Source organism: Idiotropiscis lumnitzeri, chromosome 6 (genome assembly GCF_059441095.1).
Source record: "Idiotropiscis lumnitzeri isolate Australia: NSW breed Sydney's pygmy pipehorse chromosome 6, RoL_Ilum_1.0, whole genome shotgun sequence".
NCBI classification, from domain to species: Eukaryota; Metazoa; Chordata; class Actinopteri; order Syngnathiformes; family Syngnathidae; genus Idiotropiscis; species Idiotropiscis lumnitzeri.
The window spans coordinates 11502525-11517880 of record NC_142396.1 but is presented as its reverse complement, the minus strand read 5'-3'; the positions used below and the strand labels follow the sequence as shown (position 1 = coordinate 11517880).

Genomic DNA, 15356 nt, shown 5'->3' with positions numbered 1-15356 from the left:
TAATGGTTAGAAGTACTGCAATGATAAAATATACTGCAATGATAAAAGCACTGTAATAGTAAAAGTACTGCAACGATAGAAAAATACTACAATGATAAAAGTACTGTAATAGTGAACGTCCTGCAATGGTAGAAATACTGCAGTGATAGAAGTACTGTTATAAGAATACTGTAATGGTAAACAAAATACATCATTGGTCAATATTTAAGTACACCATTGGCTGAAAGTACAGTAGTAGTATATATTGCATCCTAGGACTGCACAATTGCACTAATGCCCTCCCGTTTGTAGGCCTGACCCAACGTTCTTGTTAAAAAGTCTGACAGCAGTCGGCAGGAAGGAGCAGCGAAATCTCTCTTTGGTACAGCGAGGGTGGAACAGTCTATCACTGAAGGAGCTGTGGAGTGTTCTCAGAGTGTCATTGAGTGGGTGGGCCGGGTTGTCCAGCATTGATGACAGTTTTGCCGTCATCCTCCTGCCCCCCACTGAGTCCACAGAGTCCAGGGAGCATCCCAGGACAGAGCTGGCCCTCCTCACTAGTTTGTTCAGTCTCTTTTTGTCCCGGCCCGAGATGCCTCCTGCCCAGGAGACCACTCCATAGAAGATGACAGATGAAACCACCGAGTCATAGAAGTTCCTGAGGAGTGTTCCCCGAACGCCAAAGGACCTCAGCCTCCTGAATAGGAAGAGTCTGCTCTGACCCTTCCGATGGAGAGCGTCTGTGTTGTCGCTCCAGTCCAGTTTATTGTTCAGATGAACACCCAGGTACTTGTAAGTTGAGACCCTCTCAACGTCTGTTCCCTGGATATTCACTGGTGCAGGTGGAGAGTGCAGACGCTTGCGGAAATCCACCACCAGCTCTTTGGATTTCCCAGCGTTGATTTGGAGGCGGTTCTGCTGACACCAGTCCACGAAACCCTGCGTAACCCCTCTGTACTCCCGATTGTCACCGTCAGTGATGAGGCCGACAATTGCAGAGTCATCAGAGAACTTCTGCAGGTGACAGGTTGTGGAATCGTATTTGTAGTCCGAAGTGTAGAGGGTGAACAGGAAGGGAGCCAGAACAGTTCCCTGCGGCGCTCCCGTGCTGCAGAGGAGCACGTCAGACACACAGTCCTGTGTTCTCACGTACTGTGGCCGGTTTGTGAGGTAGTCGTGGATCCATGTGATGAGGTGGTGGGCCACTCCCGCCTGCTCCAGCTTGTCTCCCAATAAGGCGGGCTGGATGGTGTTGAAAGCACTGGAGAAATCAAAGAACATGATCCTCACCGTGCCCCCCGCCTTCTCCAGGTGGGAGAGTGAAGTGTGGAGCAGGTAGATGATGGCATCAATAATAAAATACTGTGCCGATCGATTCTCCACTTACACAGGCTGAAGCGGACAAGCGCAAGAATGCACACACGAACCTTGACTAGTTATATTCCGTACATTTAGCGACGCTAAACTTGCGTCAACTTTCAGAAGGCATATGGTGGCTGACAGTGGCAAGTAAGGGGCCATGGATCTTTTGGCTGGAGGTGTACTTCAAGTGTTTTATTTTTCATTTTTCTTTTACTCCCTTTGAAAAAACATCGATAATCCTTCTATGCATCCATTATCCAAACCGCTTACTTAGTCAAACTAAGCTCGTTACCACCAGCCCCAAATAAAATGTAAATAGGAGGGGCAACGTAAACCATCATGGTTGAGCTCAATGCGGAGACGGAACGTGAACCATGGAGCATGAACGATTTTGAGATATTCCCCACCCATGCGCTTATTTAATAAAACTGTTGGACTATAAGGATGAATTGTGGGAAATGTTATTGTCTTGTGCCATCTAACCAACAGCCTCTGTTGTTTAAAAAAAATCTGTGTCTAATCTAAATTCATACAGGTCTGGTATTTTTTTTAGAATTGATAGCTAATTCCTTTTTTTGCGTTAAAGCGCCATTGGCTAACTTTTTACTCAGTAAGAGCCTTGTGTAATAATAAAAAGTATATTTTTGCATCATGAAAATACAAGACAACTTTATATACGTGTATTTTGTACAATTTACAGTACAAAAATATGTTTCACTTTTGTCCTAAATACCTGCACATTTCGGAGTCCATTTTTTAACTTAACGTAAGTAAAATCAATACTTGCCACCACTGAACATAAAATAGTATGAGAGAATGCAAGCGTCAAGTAAGCGCCATAACTGCGCGGCATTTTTCGCTCATTTTTGCGTCACATGTGTCTTCTTCCGCCTTGTGGTTGGCTAAACGTGCACATGCGCCTCGTCGTCACTTCCGTAGCCGCTGAGCTTTGCCCTCCTCTCGTCTGTAGAACGTTGCTGGGACTGCAGACGATTGGCGGCGGCTGCACATTATTCCCACACTTGTCGAAATTTTGCTTCCCAGCTCCCATTTTGTGGTGCTACGTACACACCAACGTGGTGTTAATTAGTGCCACGACCCCATTAACCAGCAGAAAAACAGAACCAAGGGAGGATATTTTGGACGTATTTCTGCATTTGAGCTGAGCGCTAAGCAGGCACATCGGACGCACGCTGATGGCGGTCACTATCGAGGATCTCTACCGAAGCTACGGGGTCCTTGCTGATGCCAAGGACGACGTCAGCCAGGTAAAGAAAATAGCAAAAAATGTAGCCTTTTCGTTACTGTGACGCTCATCGAAAAGGTTAAACGTTCATTTTAAGGCCAATGTTGCTGGCTGCTAGCTTACGTAAGCTTGTGTTGTGAGTGGGGGGCTAAGCTAGCAGCTAGCTGTTAGCCTAGTGATGGCTAATTCATAGTCGAAAGTGCTACGAGGCACGTTCTATTTTGTTCATAATGAGTACACACAAATTTAAAGCGTTTTTCCCTTCTAATGGCAATAAACAAAGTGGGAGGATGGACAGAAGGCGGGTTGAAAGGTACACACTGAAATCTAAAATTTGTTACATTTTGAATTTAATTTGTTTTGTAATTATTGATTGATCGTTACTTTGGTATAAATTGGTATAAACCTACTTCTCTGCTATTCTTTGTTCTTCAAAACCTTCCTTTTGGCCTTTGACTGTCCCGTTGTACTTCTTTTCATCTCCTTCCATCCGTAAAACTGCCTTCGGGTAGTCTTTCTACCTTCACTTTTGTCCATGGCCTATTATACCTTCGCTTGCATCACACCTGTTTTATTTATCTATTTAATTATTTAATTATATATTTTTGATTCTATGACCTTCGGAACTTCCCTTTTTGCATTCCTTGCATGTCAGACCTCCTTTCCGGTCTCGTCTTTTCTTGAACTTGTTTCTATCTTCTTTTCCCTGTCTTTTGCACCCTCAGCGTAAACCTGTTTTTTTCTTCCTTCATTATGTCATTCCTTTTATCTCAGACTTGATATATATATTTTTTTTTACTTCATCTCTTACTTACCTCCCTCCTTCCTTCCTTCTGTCACACCACTTCCTTTTCCTGCTCATTTTCTTTCGTTCCTTTGCTTAAACCTGCTTTGCTGCTTTCCTTCATTCACTCTGTCGCACCTGTTTTATTCATGCATACTTCTCTTTCATCAGTCACTTAACCTTAATTTTCTGCCTTCCTTCTTTACTTCCTAACTTATTTCCTTACTTCTTTACTTCCTTCCTTGTTTTCTTCCTTCCTTCCTCTTATACTTGCTTTGCTCCTTCTGACCGCTGTCCTCTTCCCTTCCCTCAGACCTGCTGTTTATTTTGTTCCCTTCTTTCCTTTACGTAAAACAGCTGTTTTCATTCCTTCAATACTTCTCCACTACTGCTTTAGCATCCCCTTTCTCTGTTCTTAACTCAACTAGTTGCCCTTTCTCAGGGATCCTTATAAAAAGAAAAAGTTACGTTTACAGAAGTTAATCGCACATATTTGACTATTTTAGCATGAGTTTTAGTTTGCTTTTTAAACACACACCGCAGCCATTTTGCTGGTGAGCCATATTACTATAACATCAATCTACTCTTTTATTTTAAATGAGGAAATCAGTCTGTCGCTACAGTTGTGTTAAACACATGCACTTAACCAATTAGTTGCTTGTTCCTTGCATTCTGCAGCACAAAGATGCCTACCAAGTCATCCTGGATGGTGTGAAGGGTGGGCCCAAGGAGAAGCGTCTGGCGGCTCAATTCATCCCCAAGTTCTTTAGCAGCTTTCCGGAGTTGGCGGATGCGGCCATCAATGCTCAGTTGGATCTCTGCGAAGATGACGACGTGTCTGTAAGTGTGGTAACCACACTCTGTGTCAAAATTTAAACCCAGGCCATGTTCATGCTCTGTCAGTTCCAAGCGTTTCACGACCGCCTACTCACTATGCTTTGCTCCAGATTCGGCGGCAGGCTATTAAGGAGCTCCCACGGTTTGCAACTGGCGACAACATCCTCAAAGTGGCGGATATTCTCACCCAACTCCTCCAGACAGGTACTAGCTATATGGATGGTAAAGTGGTACTTGGACATATGAAGCATTTGGAAGCATCTTAGCAGAAGTCGCGCACATACTCGTTTCTTCAGGAGAGCCCTCAGGAATAAGATGGATAGTAAAGAACATTTATGACTTACCTTTGCCTTTAAAACGCAAATACTGCAGTATGAACAGGAATTACAATTTAGTAGACCTGTTAATTTCTTTACATTGTATTGTTATCTATACAAAAGTACGCTATTTTTATTCATGAAAAAACAAACTAAAACATATTGGTTTTCTTTGGGGGTGGAATGGATTAATGGCATTCAAACTTATTTCAACTGGGAAAATGCCTGGGAAAGTGTCTATATGAGTAAATTGAGTTACAAGCCACTGTATTGTTTTTTTCTAAATTAGTTGGCACACATCTTTATAGCAGTGTTACACAAAGACACATTTCTAAGTATATCTGTTTCATTTTTAGATGACACAGCTGAATTCAACCAAGTGAACATATCGCTGATTTCCATCTTCAAGATTGACGCAAAGGGTACGCTCGTGTGTCTGTCTGTTTGTCTGTGTGTGTTTTCTGTGTGTTTGTTTGCTTCAGGAAGTGTTTGCGGTTTTCCTGTCCCAACACTAATTAACACGAAGACTACACGAGCCATCATTTTGACGGTTTTCAAACTTTGATATGTTATTATTCTGCATATATAGCTATATGATGCTTCTGGCCGCTTCACTTTTTCCCATTTCTGTGTATATTTCATTCCCGTAGTACAATCTTTTTGGTATTAAACAATCTAACAATAGTTGAGTCATTACTCTTAACTACGACGTGTCGTCAATTTGCCGGCCCTGCTTAATCTTAAGGACATTGTTCTGGGGCATCGCTGCCGGGTTTCCATACCATCCAGCTGCTGCATTGAGAAATGCTGCTGTTCTCCATGATCTATGAAGTAGAGGAGGCATTCCACCTGATTGAATTTTAACAAACAAAATATCTTTTATCAGACACTCAAGCGGCAAATAACAATCCTTTTAGTTCATGACATAATTGCCGGAGCGCAACTGGGCGAAGTCCATCAAAATGACGGCTCTGGTAGGGCACCTAGTTTCAAAATCTTGGTTGCCCAAACGTTAAGGATGTCGCGTGTTGCGCAGGCACCCTTGGTGGCCTCTTCTCGCAGATCCTTCAAGGAGAGGACATCGTGCGCGAGCGGGCCATCAAGTTTCTGTCCACCAAGCTCAAGACCCTGTCTGAGGACGTCATGACAAAGGAGGTGGAGGAGTACGTCTTTGCAGAGACTAAAAAGGTTGGCCTTCTGTGTTTGTAAATTAAGATTTTGACTTATGACAAGCCCTTATGACAAAACTATTTGATATAAACAAGTGCAAAACATTCAGCATTGTATTAAGAGTGTTTCTTCCTGTTTCTCTCACTACTCTTTGCACATTTGCTCTTTTAGGGGTTTAACTTGCCAAGCTTACTTGTACAAAATGGACCTGATTGTTAAAACAAACATCATACCTGGACTCTTGTTAACAATGCTCGCCGCTCGCTCCGATCAGGTGCTGGAGGATGTGACAGGCGAGGAGTTTGTCCTGCTGATGCGCTTGGTGTCAGGCCTACACGTGCTGCAGACGGTGAGCGGGCGTCAGCAGCTGGTGGAGCTGGTGGTGGAGCAGGCCTTTCTGGAGCAGGCGCTCAACCCGGCCGACCCTGACACGGTGGACCGCCTGCTGCAGTGCACACGCCAGGCACTGCCCCTCTTCTCTGTGAGTATATCAACTGTTTTTTTTTTTTTCCCCTGGATTGGGTTTCACTCTGAAGCTGTTTGTTTGGTCTCGCAAAGTCACATATCCACAGCTACATTCATTACTTACAGAGAATGACCTAACTTTTACAGGTGAACTCATTGGCCAATTTTTGGATGAAACACCTGCTGATGTGCTTATTAATGAATAGCAAGTTGTTCAAAAACATCGAACTGTTAGGTGTGCATCCAAAAGTTTAGAGGTCATATTAATAAGTTTCCCTGAGCAGGTTATAGATGCATTTTATCCTGAAATTTCCCCTGTCACACTGTTTGTGTGTTGTGTAGTTCAGAAACCTATATCAGATTCTTGTGTACCCAATAACAAAGAGATGAAGTCCTAATTGGTGTTTATGAGTTGATTTCATCCCAAATGTGTTGGGTCATGTTCATGTTTGTCTCTCAACCTACTTAATATGTGAATAATATCTCAAAAAGCAGACTAGTTTCAGCTGTAATTGTGCTTACTTCGTGTTCTGTATTGAGATGCATTAGATTAGTCACTCGTTTTACTGTCAATTTTTATGGTACAAAATGTCAAGTGTTGCTATAATAAATTCCATTCTGTCTTTTACAGAAAAATGTCCATTCCACACGTTTTGTGACCTACTTTTGTGAACACGCCCTACCTAATCTTAGTACGCTGACGACTCCTGTGGCCGAGCTAGACATTCAACTTGAGGTCAGTTTCTTCTTTTGTGTCCTTTTTTGGGTTGGAGATATTATTTTCAATCCCCAACTAGTATCATAAGCATCTGTTTATTGAGCACACCAGTGCATACACTGCACTCACTATATTTACAGCATTTATTTCATCCACCGGCCAAACATATTACACTTACAAATAAGCAGAGGTTGGCATCTTACTAAAATTTGCTTGTCAGTCGTCCGTCATTTTTTTTCAGGGCGAACCAACAGTCCGCCAGGTAGTCCGTCAGTTAGTCTGTCTTTCCGTCAGTCGGTCCATTTCACATACACGTATTTGGCAGTCTATTAAACTGGTGGGTCCCCTGCACCTATCGTTCAGCTAATGACAATTACACCGATAGACGAAAAACTCACTTCCGTCAGTGCTTGGTCCGTCTGTTTTGTTCCCCCCCCCCCCCCCCCCCCCCCCTCCGTCTATTGTTAGTCGTCAGAAAAACGGGCATCCGTCCGTGACGGACCGATATTTTAGCATGCATCTGAATACTGATGCTGCAATGTATACAGAATTAATATAAAAATCAAAACAGTTACATTGTCAACATGGATCTCTTCATATGCAACATGATTTTACCTAGATAGAAAACCTATCAATAAACTAACCTGACACTTTTGAAATCACAAAATTTGGCGAATGAACTAGACCTTTCAGATGTATACATTTACGCTGCATAAAAATGGTCTCTGCTTATATTTCTTACTTAACATTAAATTGCCTCTACTGACTAAACGTTTAATGGCCTTTACTGACTGAATTGCTGCGGACGTGTGGTGTCTATCATAAACTAAAAGAAGGAAATAACTTTGAGGAAGTGTTCTATTATTCACGACAAGGGTTTATGAAATCATGACGCCTTTTTCCAATCAGCACCTCAAGATCTCCGAGCTTGAATTTGGCACCAAACATGACGTGAATGCTTGCGATACCTACAGCTGGCACAGTTGACGAGGTGTTGCGCGTATCAGGCTCTTTACAACTCTCAAATCTTCACCTAGTCACACTGTTGCTCATTAGCGGTACGTGTGTGAAGTTGTTTTTGAACAGTGTGTGGTAATATGCGTATGGACAGGTCCTCAAGCTGCTGGCAGAGATGAGTCCTTTCTGTGGAGACATGGACAAACTGGAGACCAATCTCAACATGCTTTTCACCAAGCTGCTGGTGGGTAGAAGCACAGGCCACCGTCAACCTGCCCATTCATTGCTTTTGTTTTTGCGACGCGATTTACAAGTTGGCACGCCCCCTTTTGGAGTTTGACTTGCTATATTTTCCGTCTCAGTCGTCTGAGTCCCTACCAGGGAGGCAAGAATTGTAATTTTGCTCAAATTGTCAATTCTGTTCTCTAAAACGGCGACCAGTCAGCACCAAAATTTGAATGGACATTACTGCGCTTGTCCATTTCAACTTGTGAAAGTATGAAAAAGTTTTGCACAATAATTAATGAGCAAGTAATGTATTGTGCATGTGGGAAAGGAGAGCTATTTAATTTGCATGGATGTCTATGACAATACAAAACGTTGAATCTCACGTTTCCATTAAATGACCCAAAATTCACAAAATTTTAGCTCAACTTTGCAAAGAAATTTCCACCTCGTGGCAACCCTCTACATGGCATTCTTTTTGTATTTTTATTTTTCATAGGAGTACATGCCTCTGCCGCCGGAAGAGGTCGAGAATGGCGAGCAGTCGGCTGGCGAGGAGCCCAAGCTACAGTTCAGCTACGTGGAGTGTCTGCTCTTCAGCTTCCATCAGCTGGGCAAGAAACTGCCCGACTTCCTGATTGACAAAGTAGATGCTGAGCGCCTCAAAGACTTTAAGATCAGGTGCACACCATTCACTGTTGATATGAGCCACACTAATTTATAAAATGTCCCCTTTTTAATTTCATCTAAATAAAAATGTGATTGTGATTGTACTTACAGGTTACAGTATTTCGCCAGAGGGCTGCAGGTTTACATCAGACAGCTGCGAGTGGCTCTGCAGGGCAAGTCGGGAGAAGCACTCAAGACGGACGAGGTAGACGCGGCAATCTTTTGGAGTCTGTCAAAAAAAAAAAAAAAAAAAAAACATCTGAATGCTGACCGGGGACTTTTTTGTTATTGTTGTCATCAGAACAAGATCAAGGTGGTGGCCTTGAAGATTACAAACAACATCAACGTCCTCATCAAGGTTGGTTGCAATTTCAAGGAACATACGCAAATGTCTTATTCATGTCCAGAAATGAATGAAGTATCTGTTACAGTATTTCTTCAAATAGTGATTCCAACTCAAATGAGCACAATGCCATCCGCTTTAGCCGAATGAATGCATCCCTCAAATTGATGCTTCCCTTTTCCGCTAGAATAGCTGAAATTATTACTTCTGAGCCATTTGAACTCTGTTGCTAACCAAAGGCAGAAGCGGTTGTATTTTCATCCATAAGATAACGTTACATCACCTCAAAATGTTGTCAGCTACTATTCAAATCGTGGCCTCACTTGAATAATCTTCCTATGATATAGTTCAAGTAATTCTGTGTCTCAGGATCTGTTCCACAACCCTCCGTCATTTAAAAGCGCCGTCACTCTGTCTTGGAAGCCTGTCCAGAAGACTGAGGCAGCAGCGGTGGCGTAAGTTTGACACCTTGCAACGCGGCTCATGCCCAAATATTCTTGCGCGACGATCATACTCTGTTGTTTCTCTTTAATCCCATAGTTTTAAGCGTCCGTCCAGTGACGACGCAGGCTCGGGCACCACCGTGAAGAAGCAGATAGCCCCACAGCCTCGGCGAGACGCTCGGCAAATCTACAACCCACCCAGCGGCAAATACAGCGCCTCCCTAGGGAACTTTAATTACGGTGGGTACGCAAGCACGGTCTGATTGTATGGCATTAGAAGTAATGTTCTGAAATGCTTTAATACTCTTTATTGTTTTATGTACATGATTTCATGTCTAGCGAGGGTTACATTTGACTAAATTTGGATCCTGATGAATCCATATTTAACATTACCAATATTTTCATAGCTGCGCGCTAGAATTTGGCACACAAACTTGATTTGATTGGTCCAAGGCCCGGCTACACTATATGAAGAAGGAGTATGGTTACTTTATAGTTAAGAAATCACGAACAAATATGTTAGGGAATGCTTTTATTTCACATGGGGGCTTGTAATGACTGAAAAACATTGGACGATAATAATATTCGTACCCATTAATTGAAAAGAAAAAAGGTAAATACATTCTTGGGTCTCAGATGTATCAGTTTAAAAGAAAAAAAAAAAAGAGGCACGGTAGACGACTGGTTAGTACATTTGCCTCTCAGTGCAGAGGTCAAGGGTTCGAACCTGGGCCTTTCAGTGTGGCGTTTGCATGTTCTTGCCGTGCCTGTGTGTATTTTCTCCGATTACTCTGGTTTCCTCCCACATTCCCAAAGCATGCTTTTTCGGTTAATTGGAGAATTTAAATTGTCCCTCGGTGTGATTGTGAGTGTGAATGGTTGTTTGTCTATGTGTGCCTTGTGATTGAATGGCAACAAATTCAGGGTGTTAGGAAGAGGGGCGCTTGAGGACCGGACTTGCTTGATGTCGAGTAAAACTCAAAAAAATGATTTCAATGTCCTATAAAATTTGTTTGATTTAGGGTGAATTGTTTGGGCCATTGCTAACTTTGTGGTCTCTACCACCAATGTTGCCTACAGAGCAGCGCGGCGGCTTCAGGGGCGGACGGGGACGGGGCTTCGGCACCAGAGGCAACAGAAGCCGAGGGCGGATCTACTGAGGCGGGTCATGAGGGGGCAGGGGAGAGAGTAGGGGCCGGGGGGGTTGTTTGTTGTTTACTGAACTGCATCGCGTCGGAACCTTTACTCTCGACCTAAATGGACTACGTACCACCACTACCTTCCTGCTTCCATTTAATAAGAGAAAAAAAAGCCCTGATCTTCTTCACAATGTACATTTCTATCCAGACCAACTAGAACTCGTCAAGAAGCCAAGGCCCTTAGATCTCCCTCTTGTTGTTTTTTATCAATGTCATTGTTTCCTTGTTGATCAAAAAGACTGCAGAGTTGTGACACACTAATAGTTTTGATCCCACTGGGCGTTTTTCAAAAGAAAAAAGAAAAGAAAAAAAACGGTCTTCTTTTTGGTTTGCAACGTGATGTTGGATTGCATTTGTTTTTACCTTTTTATTTATCATTTTTTAAAAAACTGTTAGTAGAGCTTCAGTTTGAATTGGCCGACGATTAAAACTTTGTATGAATTGCTGATGTTGTCGGATTTTTATCATAAACTTGTATGGAAGTAAGAACAATGTGTGTCATGTCTTCGTGTATGATAACGCACGTACGCAAATGGCTTGCGTTTACTTTGCCTTGTTGTTTTCCTACCACGGTTATAATGACATATAAAAATGTAATAACGATTAAGATTAGGCCATAAGTTTCCCTACACAGGTTTGTATACCTGATACCGACAATAACCCGGGTATCTGAAACATAAAAAAGAAATGTATACAACTCCCTATGTATGGCTGCCCTGTAGTACCAAAAATGTAAACGACACCGTCTAAGCTAATAACTACAAGCATGATTGGAAAAACAACTCCCCTATTAAAAAAAAACTTTTTTTTATTGGAATGTTTAATCACCAAATGTTTTATTTTTTTATTATTTTTAAAATAAATTGAAAATTTGTTGAACAATCACTTACTGGCTTTAGATGTCAAAAGTGGCTTTCTATCAATTTTGTGTGTATGTGATAACGTAAGGTGGTCATAGATTTATATGGGTTCACAGTCAGAACGGCCTTCTGAGGAAAACCATAACTACGAAGTGGCCCGTCCACAAAAAATGAGTTCGACACCCCTGCTTTACCGGTACGTCATTATTCAACATCATACTTATTTCAGTCACACGGAACCTTTAGCAAAGAAAAAAAAAGATGTGCAATTTTTCTACATATTTCGAAAGTGCCTGAAAAGTGCCATCAAGGGTAAGTCAAGCAAGTTTACTGCGTGGCACCCTTCCACAACGTAGATTTTCAATCTTGCCGCATGCTTGAAATGGGGGAGGGGGGGGGGGGGTTGTAGGGTGCGCTGATATATTTCAATCAAGCCATTATCCAACATTAATAGCCAGCCACACACTGATCATTCCACTAGTTGGGCAACAGCACCGAGTGGAAAGGCGTAAACCTTTTGCTGCGTGCTTTGAATGATTGGGAAATATAAATATTGTATCAAATTAGGTAATAAGTGATTATTTAATGGGGCCTTGGATTACTTTGCTGTCAGTATTTTTGTAGCTTTGCCAATTTATACTTTTTTGGGGTCAGTGTATATATATATATATATATATATATAAATGCTGCCATGTCGGTTCCGCGCTGTGAACAATGCAATACAATACAGTAACACTATTTTTCTCCAGCCAAAACCTGCGCGTATGTGAGGTGGTGGTGGTTTACGGTTGGGTGGGGGTGGATGCATTCAAAAGGGCGTTGTGCTCCTCCTGTACATCATCTTACTAGACATAACCATCTAATTCTATGAACAGTAACTTTTTTAAATTAAATTAAAAATTAAATGAATGTGGCTGTGCATATGTGAAATTTCTCGCACAATGCGCTGGCTTTTTCTGTGTCTTGAGCTGGAGTATAAAAGAGCAAACTATTAAAAAAAAAGTGACAGGCTGTCCCCTCTAGGGGGCGATACAGACCAGGGTTTTCCTACCTATCAGAGCAACAACCAGTTCTATTTTTAGCCATGTTGAACTTTCTAGCTTTGTTTTTTTCCCTTTTGTCTTGCGCGCAGAAAAAAAACACTGCATGCATACACGTGTGTGTGTGTATATGTATATATATATATATATATATATTTGTATCAACCACACCAAGTGATGCAACTGTTTTGTCCCATTCAAAGCATGCAGCAATATGTCACTCCTACCGATTTCTGCATTTCTGCGACAGTGCCTTTCCCCTCAAAAATAAAAAGTCCGTGCCGTGATTGATGGATTCTATCTTGTATGAAATACACCAGATGGCAATACTCTATTGTGCTCAAATTCTACAATTGCTGCCTTGCTACTGATGTGAAAAATATGTGTCGCAAAATGTTACCAAAAAAGGTCTCAAATAGATGCAATGCAAACTACAACAAACACATTAGTGTAGATTCATAAAGCAAAACCGAGAATAACAATCTTAATCCTTGCACTGGAACTCATTGCATTATGCTTCGAACAAAATGGCCCACGAGCATTATACACTTGGCTGTTTTTTGTTTTTGTTTGTTTTTGCAATTTGTCATAGCAGTCTTCTGACCGTCCATTGTCCGTGGTGCATTCATGGTCCTCCTCGAACTTCCCCCCTTTGGCCAGCAGGAGGTGGTAAGCAAACGTGGGAGAAGAACGCTCCTCTGGTGATTGATCGTGACCAGGTATTTCCCAAAGTACACACACACACACACTCACACGCACCCCCGCACACACACACACTGCAGAGCTGAAAATAATCATGTATTGTAAAGGAGGAGGAGGCGTGGGTGGACAGGGGATCGAAACCATTGGGGCACATAGCACCCTTGCCCATAACTGCTGTGACCATGTTTGACATGCGATGTGGTATGCATTGGATCACAAGCTGTTTTGCTCCTTTGCTGGAGTATTTTTCTTTTCTTCCGATTTTCAGAATACGTCAGTTTTTAGGGGCTCAAAGGTGTTTGGACATTAGCAATACCAAAAATAGTGCCTCCAACATGCAATGTGGTATGCTTTGGATGCTGACTTCCCATTTCATGCAATGTGGGGCTCAGATATATATTGTCCCAAAATAAAAATAATCCTTAATTAATTTGCATTCTGACTCTGAACCCATACACACTCGTATTGTCCGCTCAAATGCAAACATGGGCGAGAAAGTCATCCTGCGGACTTCACTTTGTTTAATCTTTTTTGCGCCCGATGGGGTCATGCAGTGTTACCATGGCAACCATCCCAAACCAAACTAAAATGAATAGGTAAATTCTTCTCCCCAAATAAGAATACGTTATATGATTTGTTTAGTTCATACAAAGAGTGCATAATCTATAAATCACATTGTTGATAACAAAATTAAATTGGAAAAAACAGGTTTTTGGTTGTGGAGGATCCGTATAAAATCAAATAAAATCTAAATAAAAATGTCATATGTGTAGTTCATTCGTGTACATACCTATTTATTGCTTGCATAAATAAATTCACTCAAATAAAAAGGGTCATATTTCTCATTAATACAAAGCACCCATGAAATCATGTTTAAAATGGAATGATATCAATTAAAGTCATAATTTCTAGTTAATGCATGTATTATGTTTTGGTTGTCTGTGATATGAACTAAAATGGAAAAAAAAAATCATTCATTTTTCCAAAACGAGAGTTGAACAGCTGATTCTTGGAACAGTGGCGCAAAAGGCGAGCGTGCACCCAAACGGCCAATATGCCGGAACCGTATTTGCGTTGCTTCCAATTTCACCCATTGAAATTCCTCCTCTTGAAGCCGACATTGGAGCACGTCCGTTCGAGGCCTGTAAAGAGGCTATAAAAAGAATCAACTGCGTCAGCAATGCACTTTTTTTTTCTTTTAGCATCACTGTGTGCGGCGCGCCATATTTATACTCCAGTTAGATTAGATTTTTTTTCCCCTTTGAACCATAAATTATGCAATCCTTTCTGACATCATTGTGTTGTTGTTTTTTTTTTGAAGGTCAACCGAAGGCTATTTATTGAAAGAGTTTCTTTGAAACTCTCCTTGGTTCGTACCAAAATGAGAATCGTCACTGGTTTTGATCAAAATCATTTGTTCAATAATTTCCCACACGTGCTCACCTGCCACTTTATTAAATAGACTTTCATCCATTTTGATTGACATTCCTATCATAGTTTTCATGGAAGTCAAACTTGTTTTATTTCACATTTATTTATTATTGAATTATTTCATCTTTAATGAATTTAATTGATATATTTAAATGATTTATTATATTTGCACTGGAGAGGGGAGCTCTCCAATCTCGTTGTCCACTGAGTACAATGACAATAAAGGGCATGTGATTCAGATTCTGGCACAAGCAAAACTTGTTGCGCTTTTGTTTGAGAATGGAAAACCCACAATCACTGAAATAATTGAATACTTTTGAGACTGTAATTTGTGGAAATAAATATAAGCAAGCCTCAATTCTTTTGGCCAATGTTTTTGTGATGATTGAGGCTATTTCTTAGCTTGGCTCCTCTTCCCCTCTTCAGTCCACTTCTTAATCTCATTATTTGTCATTTTTCCTCCTCTTCTTCCTCCACTACTTCTTCATCTCTTTCTTCTTCCTTTTTCAGTCATTTTGGTCCATTCTTCCTCCTCTTCCTCTTCTTAATCCTTATGTTGTTGTTCTTATTCCCTCAGCCCCCCTCATTGTATTAGTGTTAGATTTAGTT

General features: G+C 41.4%; 1 protein-coding gene across 2 annotated transcripts; it reads left to right on the top strand.

The window, feature by feature from the left end:
• Window positions 1–2240: 2240 nt before the first annotated feature.
• Window positions 2241–13353, top strand: api5 (apoptosis inhibitor 5). 2 transcript variants are annotated; one of them, XM_088298277.1, is made up of 14 exons: window positions 2241–2609; window positions 4050–4211; window positions 4319–4412; window positions 4882–4947; window positions 5562–5713; window positions 5970–6176; window positions 6792–6896; window positions 7990–8079; window positions 8560–8741; window positions 8841–8934; window positions 9031–9087; window positions 9442–9527; window positions 9613–9755; window positions 13210–13353. In XM_088298277.1, the coding sequence occupies exons 1-14, from the start codon at window positions 2538–2540 to the stop codon at window positions 13215–13217; spliced, it is 1518 nt and encodes a 505-aa protein (XP_088154403.1). In that variant the 5' UTR covers window positions 2241–2537; the 3' UTR covers window positions 13218–13353. The 2 variants fall into 2 exon arrangements, with proteins under 2 accessions (XP_088154403.1, XP_088154402.1); XM_088298276.1 differs by lacking the exon at window positions 13210–13353 and adding an exon at window positions 10596–11155.
• Window positions 13354–15356: the final 2003 nt, after the last annotated feature.